At 45.8% G+C, this 17,033-nt stretch overlaps 4 protein-coding genes across 4 annotated transcripts in view; 3 read left to right on the forward strand and 1 right to left on the reverse strand.

Annotated features, from left to right (window-relative positions):
• dnai2b (dynein, axonemal, intermediate chain 2b) overlaps positions 1–4,007 on the forward strand; it is a 7,389-nt gene extending 3,382 nt beyond the window's left edge. The window contains exons 7-12 of the mRNA XM_008299018.1: positions 29–162; positions 252–475; positions 937–1,072; positions 1,170–1,316; positions 2,881–3,105; positions 3,823–4,007. Coding sequence (XP_008297240.1) covers positions 29–162; positions 252–475; positions 937–1,072; positions 1,170–1,316; positions 2,881–3,105; positions 3,823–3,879 — 923 coding nt within the window. The 3' untranslated portion in view covers positions 3,880–4,007. The remainder of the gene's footprint in view (positions 1–28; positions 163–251; positions 476–936; positions 1,073–1,169; positions 1,317–2,880; positions 3,106–3,822) is intronic.
• A 342-nt stretch (positions 4,008–4,349) lies between these two features.
• On the forward strand, positions 4,350–7,205 carry LOC103370097 (uncharacterized). Its single transcript, XM_008299017.1, has 2 exons — positions 4,350–4,653; positions 5,784–7,205. The coding sequence occupies exons 1-2, from the start codon at positions 4,461–4,463 to the stop codon at positions 6,530–6,532; spliced, it is 942 nt and encodes a 313-aa protein (XP_008297239.1). The 5' UTR covers positions 4,350–4,460; the 3' UTR covers positions 6,533–7,205.
• A 1,063-nt stretch (positions 7,206–8,268) lies between these two features.
• Positions 8,269–9,199, reverse strand: LOC103370111 (dual specificity phosphatase 11 (RNA/RNP complex 1-interacting)). The gene is given in 3 exon segments (XM_008299031.1): positions 8,269–8,735; positions 8,738–8,905; positions 8,908–9,199. Coding segments are annotated over 3 exon segments (900 nt in total). The 5' UTR covers positions 9,173–9,199.
• A 1,062-nt stretch (positions 9,200–10,261) lies between these two features.
• Positions 10,262–15,465, forward strand: LOC103370099 (gastrula zinc finger protein XlCGF57.1-like). The gene is made up of 2 exons (XM_008299019.1): positions 10,262–10,517; positions 13,320–15,465. Exons 1-2 carry the CDS (start codon positions 10,271–10,273, stop codon positions 14,948–14,950), a joined length of 1,878 nt encoding a protein of 625 aa, XP_008297241.1. The 5' UTR covers positions 10,262–10,270; the 3' UTR covers positions 14,951–15,465.
• Positions 15,466–17,033: the final 1,568 nt, after the last annotated feature.

A 17,033-nucleotide genomic window follows, 5' to 3' on the forward strand; every position in this document is an offset into this window, starting at 1 on the left:
AGACTGATGACTGACTGGTAGATTCTTTTGTGTCTTCAGATCCTCTGGTGGGACATCCGACGGCTTAGTGAGCCCACAGAGCGCCTGGTTTTGGACCCAGGTCGGGAGGGGAACCTAGACCGGGCTTTAGGAGCGATTTCTCTGGAGTTTGAAGCCACCATGGTGAGTCTGTCTGTCTGTTAGTGTCCACAGGAAGAGATCTTGTCTGCGTCTCCATCCCTTAGCCTGTCTCGTCCTTGGTGTCCCTGCAGCCGACTAAGTTCATGGTGGGGACAGAGCAGGGCCTGGTCGTCTCCTGCAACCGGAAGGCAAAGACTCCGGCTGAGAAGATTGTCTGTACATATGACGGCCACCATGGTCCGGTTTACGCCCTACAGAGGAACCCCTTCTTCCCCAAAAACTTTCTCACCGTGGGGGACTGGACGGCTCGCATCTGGTCTGAGGACATCAAGGAATCGTCCATCATGTGCACCAAGTAGGACTCAGAAGATGCTGGTCTTAGTCTTACCTCTAATTATAGCAAACATGAGAACAGAACTTAAATCCAAACTAAAGATACAGTGTCTGTACAGTCTTCATCTCACATCTGTCTCATGTCTTCAGTTTGTTCTGATTGTCTCTCAGTCATTTCATCTTGATTTATCTCCTCAGCTTTTATCTTATTGAATCTTAATACATTTCAGTTTGTGTTATTAAATTTAGATTCATATCATCTTATCTTTTATTGTCTTGTTTACAGTTGTTGTGTTCAATCCATCCTCACATTTTGTCATCTTCTTTGCTTCCATCTTGGCACATCATGTCTTTATCTTGTATTATCTTTCAGGTTTAATTTTATCTCATCCTGTTTCACATCCCCTCAGTCTGTCCTTCTGCTCATGTACCTGCTCAGTTGCCTCAGAGTCTAGATTCACCTGCTGTCATTTTGTGTTCTAGGTACCAGATGTCTTACCTGACAGACGCCTGCTGGAGTCCAGTCCGACCCTCTGTCTTCTTCACTGTGAAGATGGATGGCATGCTGGACGTGTGGGACATTCTGTTCAACCAGAGTGATCCCACGCTGAGTGTCAAGGTGCTGCGATCTCACCTGGAAACCACAAACTGCCCATTGACCTGCTAGCTTGGAGTCTTTGTCCATCTGTTGTTGATGTTGCTGTTGTCATCCCCAGGTCTGCGACAGAGCACTGTACAGTCTCCGTGTTCAGGATAATGGTCATCTGGTGGCATGTGGGTCTCAGCAGGGCGAAACCACGCTGCTGGAAATTTGCGCTGGACTGTCGACCCTCCAGAAGAATGAGAAGAGTCTGCTGGCTGCTGTAAGAGACACTGACACACTAAACCAGTACTTTAGCCAGCTCCAGCCACACAAGCATCCCAAATAACTGCTGAGAGGTTCCGAATAGCACTAAAGGTGTGATTCAGAACTATCTAGGACTGGATCACGTGATGTAATCTTATTTTACAATCCATTTTTTCTTTTCAAGATTTGATCCAGGGGCTGCAGGTGGATCAGTGGTTAGCACTGTCGCCTCACAGCTAGAAGGTCGCCGGTTGGCGTCCCGGTGAGGACACCCGGGATCTTCCTGCGTGGAGTCTCCATGTTCTCCCCGTGCAGCGTGGGTTCTCTCTGGGTTCTCCGGCTTCCTCCCACAGTCCAGAAACATGCTGAGGTTAATTGGTGATTGTAAATTGTCCGTAGGTGTGAATGTGAGTGTGCTTGGTTGTCTGTCTCTAAGTGTAGCCCTGTGATAGACTGGTTACCTGTCCAGGTGAACCTGCCTTCACCCTAGGATAGGCTCCCCGCGACCCTTGTGAGGATTAAGCAGCGTATACATCATGGATGGATGGATAGATTTGATCTGGTTCAATCCAATGAACTTGGCCCTGCATGCAGACATCAAACTTTATGCACACAGTTAATACGTGGTTATTGTGGGACTCCAGAGTTTCATATATTTGTGGTTGTTTCTAAGCTGCCAGTGATTCTGAGAGCTGAATCTGTGTGATACTGACGTCAGTGTGGGTGAAGTGTGGGTTTATGCTTAACGCGTCCGAGAGGTCCGCGTGGCTCCATGCGGAGAAATTAAGTCATTTTTGCAGCCACACTCCCTCCCGTGGTCATTTCAAGTGGAAAATTTCCACTTCGTGCATCCCTGAAAATGTCTAACAATGCGGACGGAGACGCACGGAAAACATGCAGATGAACAGGAGCTCCTAGTGGCAGAGGTACAAAAATACAGGCATTTATATGATTCTTCACACTGGGATCACACGATAGCTGTGTTATGGACAATTTGTGGCATGAAATTGCTGCCACAGTTGGTAAAGAAGAGGAATGGGTGAAGACAACCTTGAAAAACCTGCACAACAGATACGTTAAGGCAAAAACCAAAGGGCGAAGTGGAAACCCAGGAGGAAGCCAAAATGTCCTCAGGATTTTAAGAGAGTTGAGCTGGCCCTTAACTTTTATCAAGCATAGGGAAACTGATTCAAATTTTCCTCCAGAAGAGGTAAGTCTGTTGATAATTATGTCAGATTTAATGAACGGGTCGACCACCTTCTCTTCTTTTTCTGTCTCAGCAGTAATAACAGACAACAAAATTCCTCTTCTTTACCAAGACGAGCGTGTCACCATGTTGAAGCGATATAAACGCTGCCAAACTTCTTCTACTCCAATTTGATACTGTGGTATACGTGCATCACACTGCTCCTTGCTGTTTGGTAACACGCGCTGCACCAAGTATAAAAGCCACATGCGTTCTCTTGTGCAGATTCCGTGCGTCTCGTTTCCGTGCGTCATTTTTGCATGGAAAGCATAATCCAGCCTTTAGACTGTCCCACAGCAGGGGGCGCTGCAGCACTGACTCTCTGCATCTGCAGATGTTTGAACGAGAGACAAAGCGAGAGAAGATACTGGAGGCCCGACAGAGAGAGATCCGTCTGAAGGAGAGGAGTCGCTCAGAGCAGAGCCGTGAGGAGGAGATCGGACGGGATGACGGCGAGGACGACCCCGATCAGCTGATCGCCAGAGCTGAGAGTGACTTCTGCAGCCTGGTGGAGGGAGGGCTACACAGGAGGGAGAGGAGGGAGGAAGACGTACTGAGGGTTAGTCACTCATACAGCCCCACATCATGATGCTGCCACCTCCGTGCTTCACTGTCAGGACCATGCATCCACTGTGGTGGTCCTGGTCAGGTTCACACCAAACATCTGGACTCCATGTGAGCCCAACACATTGATCTCTATCTGACCAATTCAGATTTGATTTGTTTATTTGTCATACAAGTATGGCTGTCCATGGCATCATTGTAGGAGGACGACCACTGCAGCCCTGATCAGTGCTGCTGTGGCTCCTTCTGGACCTCCTGGTTCCTGCTCACACTGGGCTGCACTGGGTTCTAGCTGCTCACTGATCTTCTGGATCCTTTTCCATCTTTGTCCGGTCTCTCAGTCAGATGTTTCTCCTCCTCTGTTCAGGTCTTCTCCATGTGGATGCAGACATAGATAGACACAGTCCAGAGGTCCAGAACTGAGAAGGTTCTGCTGCTCTCAGCTCATTGTAGAACCATGTTCATGCAGGTAGACTGATGGGAACCACCGCTGGACTCAGTTTAGTTTCACTGATCACAGCTGGGTTCACTTTGGTTCCTTGAGTTTCTGCTTTGGAGCCTGAATTTAAAATATAGTTTTTTTTATAAAGGATTTTTTATTGAAACACTCCTGATTCCTGCGATTTGATTTACTACAGAATCTTTTCATATCAAGTTGATCTCAGGCAGTGCTGCTGTAAACTGTCACATGGTGTCTTGTTCTGTTTTACAGGGAAAAGATGTCTGTGAAGAAAAAGAGCTGGACGACGGAGCAGAAACTGGGCAATAGGAAACTTCTTAGTGAATCTTATTGTCTTTGTTCTAAATGTTTTCGTAGATGCTGTCTGTTTTTAGTGTTTTGTTCATTTTTCATCACATGTTGCACATGTCAAGTTCAATACAGTTTACAAACTAAAACTGGCCTTGTGTTTGTTCGTGTTACCCAGTGTGAGAAAGAACCTTCACCTGTGCACTCAGGTGCTCTCATGAACCTGCAGTTCCAGTTTCTGAGTGCTGCTGGGATGTTTAAGGTTCCTCATATTCTGCCTCCTATGTGCTAATAATAAGCACAATTGCTCTGTTATATTTTGTACATTATACTAAATTTAAGGCCGAGCTGCTGTACAACAGCAAATCAACTCTGTGACATCATCGTGATTTAACTGTCAGTGTGGCTCCACTAACGGCCTGTGGGGGGCAGCAACACAGCTCCGCTGCCTGCCGCTCAGATAGCAGCAGCAGCAGAAGAAGAGCGTTGTCGTTGTGTTAGCTGTTAGCTGCTAGCAGCACACATTCCCAGCGGCTCCGTCTCAGTTTTGTCCCGGTTCTGTCCCGGTTCTGTCCCGGTTCTGTCCCAGCTCCGGTGCGAACATGTCCCGAGTCGAGAAGATGCGGCATTTCGTCACTCAGCGGCTGCACGCGGCGGCTGAAGAGATTCTGGTGGTTTTTGAAAAAATTATCGTAAAATACGAACAGGAAGCAGCTCTGAACCACGAAGTGATCTCCCGTCAGCACGCGCTGCTGTGCGCGCTCCACAGCCCGCTGATGGAGCTGAAGCCCACAGGTGAGTGTCACCTGAGTCCATAGGTTTAATAAGAAGTGAGATCAATGGGTCAGCAGGTATATTGAGCTGAAAGTAAGAGTTTTATAGTCCCTTTTAACCTGCTGCATCTCCATGGTGCTAACCTGGTCCAGGTCCTGCTCAGCGTCTCCCTTGAACTGGTCCCTGATGATGATGTTTTCTCTGTAAACCTGCTGATCTGTACGTTACTGAAACACTGAATGAAGCAGTTACAGCATCTCACACTGGAGGCATCCTGTTGCCATGGAAACCTACGTGTGTTCAGCTGCTGATGCAGAGATCCCATAGTCATGTTTCTATGTTTACTGTGCTGGTCCTGCAGCTGATAGATCACTGATTAGAACATTGATTACCTATTGGTATTTATTACAGAGAACATCCAATCAGGAGCATTGATTCACTTTGATTTGTCGTTATTAAAGTGATTTCCTGCGTTATGGGACAGAGTCAGACCTAAATGAGCTGCAGTACAAGATCAGGTTTAAATATGTGAAGTTTAAAGTTCAACAGCTTTAATGTGCAGCTGTCAGGTATCAATAATCAACTGTATTGATCAATAAAATAAATGTATGAGCACATGGTGAGCAGGTCTCCAGCAGCTTCCTGTCCTGCATCATCTCCAGCAGCAGCTCTTGAAAGTCACAGTTCTTGATGTTCCTCGTTGTTCTCATTAAAACAAGCTGCTGACTGAAGCAGGAGGAACCTGATTGGTCCGTTTACTGCAGAAGAGTCACATGACGCGTTAAAGGCCTCCTTTAATGTGAACAGAGTCTGAAGCAGAAAGTCTGGTTAACTAAGAAAGTTGATAAACACCTTCTGAGGTCTCTGACTGGGTTCAGGGTTAGTTGAGCATAAGAAAGTCTGACTGTGTCACACCTTCCTGATGCTGCAGCCTTCTGGTGTGATGGAGCCGTTAGTCTGCAGGTAAATGAGGAGGCAGCTGTAGTGTTTCTCACACTGAAGTCTTGAAGCAACAAACAGGCGACTTTAACAGTGGAATCTCTGCTGTAGTTGTTCTGCTATGAAGCTTTTGCTCACATCTCCTGGTCTTCATCAGCAGCAGTCTGTCAGTCTAGATCTGGTTCATCCACCGTGTCTGTGTTTCCTTGCAGACGTCTTCACGCAGCAGCTGATGGTCAGTAAAGATGCAGTTCCTCCCGAGGACAAGAACCAGAACCAGGACCCAGAGACCTCACAGGTTAAAGAGGAACAGGACAGAGAGCAGCTCCACCTGGACGAGGATGACATCATCAAGTTCACCTACAGCTCCAAGTGTGCAGTGAGGTCAGGTCAGGACCAGGACCCATCAGCTGGATCAAGACCAGGACCAGGAGGTCCAGATCCAGATGTTCTTCTAGTGTCATCCTCAGAGACTGAGGACAGTGAAGACTACAACAGGGACTCTGTTGGTCCCGGACCCGCTCCAGACAGACCGAAGATGCCTCACGGAGCAAGAGGCGGGTTCACCTGCCGGGTCTGCAGCCGGACCTTCAGGGCTCGCAGGTTCCTGTTCAGACACGTCAAGACTCACCTGAAGGAGGCCGCGATGGTCTGTGGGGTGTGTGGCGAACGCTTCGAGGCTGCAGACAGTCTGAAGCTTCACCTGCAGTGTCACCTAAAGAAAAGACTGCTGCAGAACCAGAACCAGACCAAAACTGAGACAAAAACTGGGACATGGAGCAGCAGGAGGCAACTTCAACAGCACGCAAACACAAGCATCCAGAAGGAGCAGAAACCGGACAGGTGTGACGACTGCGGGAAAAGGGTGTGGAAGAAGAGGAGGCACAGGTGTCGGACCTGGAGGAAAAACCAGAACCCAAAGAGTCCAGAAGAAACTGAGAAGAAGACAAAGAAAACCTGAAGGATTGTTTCAGAGTTGGTCCTGCAACTTGACCCAGGTTTTATAATCAGATGATTTAAATGTTCATTTCTCAGGAAAAAGCGCCAAGACGCTGGACATGAACCCACAGAACCTCAGAACCACCGACCAGTGAGGAAGCTGGAATTTTCTATAAGCTTTGATATTTGAAGAACAGCCTGAATATTAAAAGATAAAACTCAAAAGGTGAAAACATGTGATTCATTATTTTAAGAATGTCTTGACTTCTTCAGCATAATTCTGTAAGTCAACAGGAAATACTTTTTTCAAAATAAAGTTGTAATATTTGGAGAGAATTAAGCCAGAAAGTTAGAATATTTCCTGAAATCTGTTTTGAGAATATAACTGGTAAACATTTTACTTGATTCTTCAAAGCCTTTTTTCTTTGCTTTTCTTTTTTACATCATTTAAACCGTTTTGAAAATGAATTTTTAATTTTATGAGTAAATGTTGACTTTATTCTGGAAATCTGTGACCATTTCCTCTGATTTGTTGTTGCTGTGTTGCATTTCCACTGTAATGTCTGACAAAAACATTTTCTTCTTTTAGTTTCTGGAAGTCGCTCACATGAATGATGGTTTGTTTATGGTTTACTGGTTCCAGTTTGATCAGCTTCTTAACTCAAATACACACTTATTACTGTTTTCTGCATTAACTAACATTTTCACTGAAACAGTTTTCATGATCCTCAAAAAGAAAAGGAGCTGAGCAGAGAACTGGGAGAACTGGGAGCAGCAGCTCTCTGTTGAAGGAAACATCTGGAAAGTCAACAGGGCTTCATTTAGTAGCTCTTTTGGAGCTTTTGATCACATTACATGACCTTCATCTGTTAGTCTGAATCAGACTGAAGTTCTAGAAGTTTTAATGGAACAATCAGAAACAACAATTCAGTCTGAGTTAAATATACAAATTAAAACATAAAATTTAATTTTTTCTATTCTGAGCTTATTCGACACAAAGTTTCAAACTCTGACAGCTGAACAGAAATACTACAGATCGTGTTTCCATCCATCTATTACCTCTACACACTTCATCACCTATAAGGTATTGGGGGGCGGAGTCTATCCCAGCTGACTCAGGGTGAAGGCAGGTTCACCTGGACAGGTAACCAGTCTATCACAGGGCTACACTTAGAGACAGACAACCAAGCACACTCACATTCACACCTACGGACAATTTACAATCACCAATTAACCTCAGCAGTTGGTTAGCACTGTCCCCTCACAGGTAAAAGGTTGGCGTCCCGGTGAGGACACCCGGGATCTTCCTGTGTGGAGCCTCCATGTTCTCCCCGTGCAGCGTGGGTTCTCTCCGGGTTCTCCGGCTTCCTCCCACAGTCCAGAAACATGCTGAGGTTAATTGGTGATTGTAAATTGACCCCAGTGAGGATGAAGGTGTAGAGATGATGGATGGATGGATGGATGTTTCTTGACTGTGGGAGGAAGCTGGAGAACCCGGAGAGAACCCATGCTGCACTGGGAGAACATGGAGACTCCACGCAGGAAGATCCCAGATTCAAACCAGGATCTTCTAGCTGTGAGGCCACAGGGCTAACTGTTGCTCCACCATGCCACCCACAGATCAGATATATTACAGATTTCTGTTCCAATCACTTGTGGGCGGGGCTTCAGGGTCAGGTGACCAGAGAAGGCTGTTTGTCACAGGACCTGAGCCCTGTGACGTCGAGCTCTACGTCGGCGGCGGTAAGCAGCCGGTCATTAAAACTCCACAGGATCATCACTGAATAATGGTTCTGCCTCTTTGTGCCCAGAGCTGGACCCTTGTCTGTCCTGTTCAGTAGCAGCAGTGATGTTCTGAAACAGTTGTTCCTCCTGTCTGGTGGTCTGTGGAGGTCTTTGGTCCTGTCTGTTGGTCTGTGGAGGTCTTTGGTCCTGTCTGGTGCTCTGTGGAGGTCTTTGGTCCTGTCTGGTGATCTGTGCAGGTCTTTGGTCCTGTCTGGTGCTCTGTGGAGGTCTTTGGTCCTGTCTGGTGGTCTGTGGAGGTCTTTGGTCCTGTCTGGTGGTCTGTGGAGGTCTCTCTACAGCAAGCCCTCTGATCGCCTCCTCCTGTGGCTCGTCAATCCTGTCATTGCTCCTCTTGGTGGCATTCTGCAGGTTGCACAGGTAGTTCTGTCTCTCAGTGCCATAACCTCTGCAGGAGTTAAACAGTTCCAGAGATGCCATCGGTCGAGGCCGTCCACATTGATCAGGTACCTGCAGACCAGGTAGACGGTGCGGTTCAGGCCATGAGTCCAGTGGACTCCAATCAGCTTGTCGTTGTCACAGTCCTCCTTCAGGAATTGTCTCACGGCCTGTTTGAAGTTCAGGATGGTGGCATCGGAGGGAACCTGGTGTAAAAGCAGGACTGCGGAACGTCTGACAGTTCGTAGTACCTCCTGGTGAAGGTGAGGTTGATGATCAGACCCAGCTCCTGGTTCTAGCTCTGCACAGAGTCCAGTAGGTCCCACAGACCAGAGTACGATTCAGGCAGCTGACGGTTCAGAGACTCTTTAAGTGGCACTTTGAAAGCGATGAACCGAGTCCCTGGTATCCTGCGTCCTACAGGACAGTAATCCAGCCACCGGTCCGGTATGCAGCTCTTCTTCTTCTTCTGATGAGACATCGGAGCTGCTCTGAGTTCTCAGAGGTTCTGCTCCTTTCAAGCCTTGAATCATTAACTTGAAACACAGCAGACAGAAAGTTAGGCTCATTAGAGGCTGTCCTCCCAGTTACACCAAATCCCAGCTAACAAATCTCTGCTGTTGAAGACCAGTCACTTCAAGACTCAGATTCACTTTTCAAGAGATTTTATGTCACATGCTCATGCAATATGTGCAGTGAAATGCAAAGTGACTGTTCTCAAGGCTGTGCAATAACAATACAACACGATGAACGAACAATAGAAAAATTAGTCACAATGCCAATAAATAAATCATAACAATTCAGTAACTGGTTTCAATTTTATGGAACTGTACACACCTGTACTGCAGTTCAAAGGTACTTCTACTTCATTATTACATTTATTCGTTTATTTACAGCTCAACAAGAGGGATTAATTACATTTCATATACAAGACTATAGCAATCTGAATATCCAATAAAATGTGACACATCAATTTCTGAAACGTGATAAAGAGGTGAATTACAGCTTCGTTATAGCAGAGAGTGTCACAGTTCATTTCAGTAGACTTTAACCTCAACAGCTGTAATGTTCACATCTGACACCCACCAGCCTTTCTTTTAAGTCCAGATTTAGTGTAAGTGAAGCTTATCGTGCTTTAATTATATGCCGAATTTACCACAAGACGTTATTGAATGACATTAGGTTTTATGTTGTATTTTGGATTTATATTTATGTGTGTTAGCGGAGAAATACTAACCAGACGTATTTTTAAAGGGGATTTGGTTGACAGCGCGCAACGTGCTGTGACATTTAGAGGGGCTTTTTTTTTTGACGACAGACGACAAAATGAAAAGAAACGAGTTTAACACGAAACAAACAATGAAACAACAAACTATCTAAAGACGAAGAATTTACGAAACTATTTCTGGAGCTGAAACTTCCCTGCGCAGCCAGCTGTTAACTGTTAGCTATCCTCGGGATCTGACGTATGATCTGCGCGACGGCATGTCTGCGTGTGACGTCAATACGCTGCATGGGGATCCCGGAAGTGTCCTGGCATTGTTTACATTCTGCTCTTTGTTCGCTGAAAACCAAAAAAATGTCGAAGAAACGGGCAGAGCTCCGGAGCCTGAAGGCCGCTGTGGATCAGCAGCTGGCGGTGGTCGCTCAAGAGATCTTTTGGCTGCTGCAGGAGCGCGGCCGGGCGGAGCTGGAGGAGCTGAGGCGGCTCCTGACGGAGCGGATCACTGCGGCCGTGGAGCTCATCCTCACCGCTTTTGAGGCGAGCAGAGCGGCCAACGTACAACCGCAGGAGCTCGACGGGAGTCAGAGAGTGGAGCAGAAAGGTCAGTGTCCGGATCCAGAGGACGGACTGCGGCCTCAGTACCGGGTCCATTTGCTGTCCGGTTCAGGAGCTTTGAACTCCACAAAACTCAAAATTAATATCAGGTTCCTGATCATTTTCTGTGGTAATATCCAGGTTGTTGACACTGTTGTGCGCTAATATTCATTTTAATTATTTTTTTTATGCTATCCAGTTTGTGTCTTGTTTAAACAGTAATACCTGCAGATAACCACCAATCATTTATCAGCTAGTTGTACTTCGGATTAGTTTGACATTGGTAGATCGATTGCTGGTTTTGTATATTAAATGTCAGTAAAATAATCAAGTGATGTTTTCAGATTAGCAGTATATTGTTGTGTGATGAATTAAAGCTGCAGGTTGTCACATCTCTGATAGTAGTTAGTCATGAATTTTGGGGTTGCTGTTTCTCTGCAGAGGGTCTGTTAGAGTCCTGAAACAACCTGGCAGTCTTTACATATTAACTCGATCATGTCAGTGCTGTTTCTGTGCTCAGTTCATGTTCCACTTGAACGTCACAGCGAGTGCAGGACAGTCAGACCTGTAGCTTCTCTGACTGTAAATTATTCTGGTTTCTGATCAAGTGTGTAGGTGCTTTACAAACACTTGTTTTTATCAATTTAATGTGATAGTAATTTTGGTTAGTGACACTAAGAGATGCAGTTCACCAATAAAGGTGAAAAACACAATAAACTCCAATGAAGAACTGATGATATTCATGTTTTAGGGTCTGACTGGTTAAATTCACAAAGGACAACATGTTTTCTGCCCGCTCTCATACATCTCCATCAATAACATCAAATTCTCCGTATAGATTTATACAACAAACCTCCATAGTTCTGTTCCTTAACCAATAATCAGTGCTATCGATCAGATCAGTATTTGACACACTATCATGGTTCCTTTGCAGTACATAATGAGAATGACTGCAGAAAGTGAAGATGTGATCGATAAGAGCTTCTTCGTGTTACCATGGTTACCAGGTGGCTCATGAGATCAACTGATCAACAGCGGCTGGATTTATTATCAGGTTGTCAGTTGAACTGAGGTTAAGGTTGCAGCGTCGTGTTTGTTGCTGTCAGAGCAGAGACATGCAGCACAGCAAAAAGAAGCACCGATCAAAATGATCTGAAAACTGTAAAGAAGGTTAAATGTGGTTATCAACCGTCTGTACCTGTGAGGACAGAAGCGATGCTGCTGCGTTTAATGTCAGGAAGAACAGGTTAATATTGAAACAAGAAAAGTGACAGTTGCAAAATATCACCTTTGAGCAGATGAAAACTTTCACAGCAAACAGGTAGTGAGATGTTGCCATGGATACAAGGACTTGTTTATGTTGGAAAATGAAGTTTGTTGAATTCATAGACATGGATAATAAAGGCTAGATGTCTCGTCTGTGCTGTCGGCCAATGGAATCGCACGGCCACACTGGCGGCCATCTTGATCCGGTGCTCTCGCTCACCCATACCATTGTGTTGTGGTGATGCATGTACTTTTTAAACAACCAGAACTTGCTCAGTTTTCTACCGATTTCCAAACGGTTTGGTTTGTTGTAAATGTCAGAGGTTTAGTTATAACACTGCACTGATGGCTAATTATGTTAAACTCTCACAGCCAGGGGCGCCTGGATAGCTCAGAGGGTAGGGCAGGCGACCCACGTACAGGGGCTACAGTCCCCGACGCAGCGGCCTGGGTTCAATTCCAGCCAGCGGCTCATTTGCTGCATTTCATTCCCCCACTCCTCCCCATGTTTCTCTGTCTGTCTTTCACTGTCGCTGTCAATAAAGCCGGAAAAAGGCCAAAAATAAATCTTTAAAAAAAAGCCGCGTTAATAACGTTTGTAAGAAACCAAACCGTTTGTAAATCCGTCCAGATTTCAGCGAGATCAGAGTGTCTACGTTTGTGCAGATCACTCAGCTTCCTTCACGGACCACAGGTTCCACCAGAGAGCTGCCCCGAATCAAGATGGCCGCCGGTGATCCCGTTTGAAACGCCGCCTTAAGACATCTGGTCTTTATTGTATATAGCGATGGTTGAATTAACATCTTGATAGTTGTTCCTGTTGACACAGTTTTCTCTGAATTAGGCCAACAGTTCAAAAGTCGCAGTGATGAAACACGAGACTTCTGCATGAAAGTTCTTCAGCATCAAACACAAACAGCTCCAGAAACAAGTTCATGATGTGTAGATGAAGAAACCGAAACATGAAGCTTGTCTGAGATGATATATAAATGTTTTACATAGGGAAGTTAATGATGAACTGTAAATCAATGAATTGATATCAATAATTTGTCCAATTGAAAACATGTTACCCAATGAGGCAGAAGACAAAGGTCATGATGTCAGTAAATATACCACAGACCAGCTGCAGTACCTGGTTGTTCCACCAGGTGGAGCCTCTTCCTGTTTAATCCTGTAGAGACCAGAGGAGGTGTCACTCAGACTACAGCTCATGGTGGCAGCAGAGAGCATTGTGGGAGTTTATCACCATGACAGAGACTCTGAGGAGGTTCAGGACCTCCAGTTAGAGCTTAAATACAATTAACAAGTAAGAGTCCAGTAGGACAGATGTTCTTTACCTGACTTGTGAATGTCACCAAGCTGCATTTACTCTTGAGTGATACATGTCTGTGGTCAAGAATAACTCCATCAGCACATGGAATAATATCCTTTGTACCTTATTTATTTTACTGAAAATTGGATAATTGATTGGTTACACTTTTGAATTTCAGTAAAGGAAATTGTGAAATGTTTGCATCCGTAATTCTGTGTGTTTTCTCTGCAGAGCTGCGTCTGTCTGTTGGCATCAGGAGTGTCTCTGAGGACGAACATCTGACTCCAGACGTCTCAGCGGACGACCGACCGAAGGAGTCTTTGCCTGGCACTTCCTCCAGAACAGAGATCGACTGTGACGATCCAATTGGAGACGACGACGATGAGGATGATGATGAGGAAGCGATGCCTCACTGTTGCAGAGTTTGTGGGAAGTCATTCGACAGGAAAGGCTTCCTGATGAAACATGTGGAAAAACACTCAAAGGATGACGACTGTGTGTGCGGTCTGTGTGGTGAGCGTTTGGAATCCAGCAATGGTCTGAGGCTGCATCTTCAGATGCACCGTGACAGCAGCAGGACCTGCGATGTCTGCGGGAAGAAATTTCCATCAATCCGAGCACAAGAGACACACCGCAGGCTGCACACGGGGGAGAAACCCTTCAGCTGTCACGTGTGCGGAAAAGAATTCAACCAAAAGGGCAACATGGTGACACACATGAGGATCCACACGACCGAGAAGCCGTTCACCTGCAACTTTTGCCGCAAAGAGTTCAGCCATGCTGGCTCTCTGGAGCGGCACATGAAGGCCCACGATGGACAGACGCCATTCTGCTGCAAAGTCTGTGGGAAAGGCTTCGCTAAAAGCGCTGAGCTTAGGCAGCATGTCCGAAGCCATGAGTCCAACGAGCAGCCTGCCGCCACGAGCAGGCGTAGAAAGCCATGTCTGACTCCGTCGCACTGCTGCAAGGTCTGCGGCAATGCCTTTCACAACAAAGGTAACTTTGTGCGTCATGCAGAGACACATTTAAACAGTGCAGAGTTCCTGTGCGGTGTCTGCGGAGAGCGTTCTGAGTCCTCAGAGAGTCTCCAGCTGCACATCCAGAGTCACAGAGAAACCAGCCGCATCTGCGACATCTGCGGTGTCAGCTTCAGGGACATGGAGATCCACATGAGGACTCACACAGGACAGAAACCCTTCAGGTGCAAAGACTGCGGCAAAGACTTCCCTCGCAAAGGCTCTCTGGAGCGACACCTGAAGCTGCATGCTGGCGAGCGGCCATATATCTGCGAGTTCTGCGGAAAAACCTTCATCGAAAACACCGTCCTGAAAAGGCACATCAAGAGCCACACGGGGGGGAAACCTCGCATTTATTCCTGCGAGGTCTGCGGTAAGAAGTTCACCATGAGCCAGCATTTGGACGTGCACAAGAGGATCCACACTGGTGAGAAGCCCTACACCTGCAGGGTCTGTGGGAAGAACTTCAGGCAGATCGGCAACCTGGACTCCCACATGAGGATCCACACAGGTGAGAAGCCGTTCATCTGCAGCCTCTGCGGAAAGAGGTTCCGCCAGAAGATCTCGCTCGAGACACACGAGAGGTTCCACAAGAAGGAGAAACCGTTCAGCTGCCAGCTGTGCAGCAAAGGCTTTGTTCAGAAGATCGACCTCAAGAGACACATGCTGACGCACACTGGCGAGAAGCCATACAGCTGCCACGTCTGTGGGAAAAGCTACCAGGAGAAGCGCTCGGTGGATTCGCACATGAAGGTCCACACCGGAGAACGAGCCACCAAAGACCCGACTGCAGCGCCAACCCTGAAGCATCAGGAAGGCGTTCACCCAAACTTCATCCAGCTGTGAGCTGCAGCTCAACCAGGAACACCAGCATCACTGCGGCATCGCACCAGTGTGAGACCAGTTTCAGCTGCTGGTGTGTCTTCTGACAGTATCAGCTGCAGGAATCCGCTTCATGTTAACGTTCCTCCAGCGTTGCAGCTGTTTGATCCGACAGGCAAACTCAGGTTTGTTTACTGTTTACTGTCTGATACGCCGGCGGTTCTTTAAACTCCTGGTTCTGACTGGTGTCTGGGAACATCTTCCTGATTGGCTGTTTCCACTGCAAAACATCCAGGAACCAGACAGGACTGGATCCATCAGAATGGAAACACAAATGAGAATGTGCAGAATAGACCATTGCATGACAGAACATCTCTGAGCTCAGAGTTTCTCTGACTGTTGGAGTTTGGACATGAATGAAGTGGTGACTGCAGGACCTATTGATCTGTGAGAGCTGCAGCGATCAGAAAAAATATCCTCAAAATATATTCATCATCAGTCATTTAATTATTAATAAAATAAATTGTTTTAAAGAAAAACTGTCAAACTCTTTTTATTGGTTTGTGATAAAACTTTTATCACTCAAACGGAATGTTTCTGAGTGTTTTCTAAACAAAATGAGACATTTGAAGACTTCATATTCTAATAACCGATTGATCAGCTTCAGTCAGTTGCAGCAGGAAATTAGCCTCAATATATGTGTGATTGTAAAACTGCAGTGAGAATGAACCTGAACATTAAATCAGTTAATCAGTGAAAGTACGGCAGTGAAACTTTGATTTGTTGATTTGAATATTGAATAATCTGGTACTTTGTGAGTGTGCTTGGTTGTCTGTCTCTAAGTGTAGCCCTGTGATAGACTGGTTACCTGTCCAGGTGAACCTGCCTTCACCCTGAGTCAGCTGGGATAGGCTCCGCCCCCCATGAGCCTGGTGAGGATGAAGGTGTAGAGATGATGATGGATGGTTTTGGCCAACAGTTTATTTTTGGACAGATTTTGTAATGAGACTTGCAGAATAAAGTGATTTTGATTAAATATCTGATTTTAAGCTTAGATTTGTGTTTTGTTTTTCCTGATAAAACATCACATTACCCATGATTAGTTCAAGAATCAGTTGATTTTTTGTTTTTCCAATTTTTTTTAAAGACAAAATGCCTTTTTAACCCTCCAGAGTTCAGACACTCAGTTTGTCTTCAGATCAAATGATAAATATAATCAATAAATGCATTTAAACAGAGAAAGGAACTTTAAAACTCTTTTAAAAACGAGACCGCTTCACCTGCTAACCTAATCACTTTAATAATCAATAATTCTGATCATCATTTCTGATCGATGACTGGAGCTGCAGTTTGATCCAGTAAAACATCAGAATATTGAAACCGGACCTTCAAACTGGTTTGTTTTATTTTTACTGTAAAATCTTTAACTGTCAAGATCATCAGCTGAACATCCTGCTCATAACAAACATCATTATCAATACTGGCATTGATCGTAAATGAAGCTGCAGAGACAAATATTTTACGACGTTAAACCAATAAAACGATTCAGCACCAGGACTCACGTCGTGACCGTCCTCCATCAAACGCTGCTGCTGTCTTCAGCATCCAGTCAGAAGGTGACACCAACACCAGCAACCTGTCGGTGGTCCTGAGAGCTCTGAACACACTCAGACTGCTGCATCTGGGCCACAGAGCTCAGAGGCCACAGCAGCAGGTCCATCATCATCCTACCTGTTCATCAGTACGTTCATTACACCATCTGCCCAAATGCACGTCTCAGCAGCCAGTTCTTATTGTCATTAGTAGTATTTTGGTGGAATAAACCTTTCAAACCTCAACTTGTTGTTAAAAAGCACTATTTGGATGGAAACAACACTTTAACATTACAGGTGCGTGGACATGAAGCAGGACTTTGGATCAACCTTTTAAATTATAATTATACTCTGGGAGAAATCATCTTTAGAACTAAATCACATATTTTGGCGATCATTCATCGCCCTGAGAGCGCAGCCTCTGGGTATGCAGACACATACTACTGGACTCACCTGTCCTCGGAGCTCCACCTGTCCTCAGAGCTCCACCTGTCCTCAGAACTCCACCTGTCCTC

The sequence above is a fragment of the Stegastes partitus genome, unplaced genomic scaffold (genome assembly GCF_000690725.1).
Source record: "Stegastes partitus isolate 25-593 unplaced genomic scaffold, Stegastes_partitus-1.0.2 Scaffold1371, whole genome shotgun sequence".
NCBI lineage: Eukaryota > Metazoa > Chordata > Actinopteri > Pomacentridae > Stegastes > Stegastes partitus.

Coding starts and splice junctions, on each gene's coding strand:
- LOC103370099 (XM_008299019.1), top strand. CDS start 10,271: ATGTCGAAGAAACGGGCAGAGCTCCGGAGCCTGAAGGCCGCTGTGGAT. Junction 10,518..13,319: donor TCAGAGAGTGGAGCAGAAAG/GTCAGTGTCCGG, acceptor TTTTCTCTGCAG/AGCTGCGTCTGTCTGTTGGC.
- LOC103370097 (XM_008299017.1), top strand. CDS start 4,461: ATGTCCCGAGTCGAGAAGATGCGGCATTTCGTCACTCAGCGGCTGCAC. Junction 4,654..5,783: donor GATGGAGCTGAAGCCCACAG/GTGAGTGTCACC, acceptor GTTTCCTTGCAG/ACGTCTTCACGCAGCAGCTG.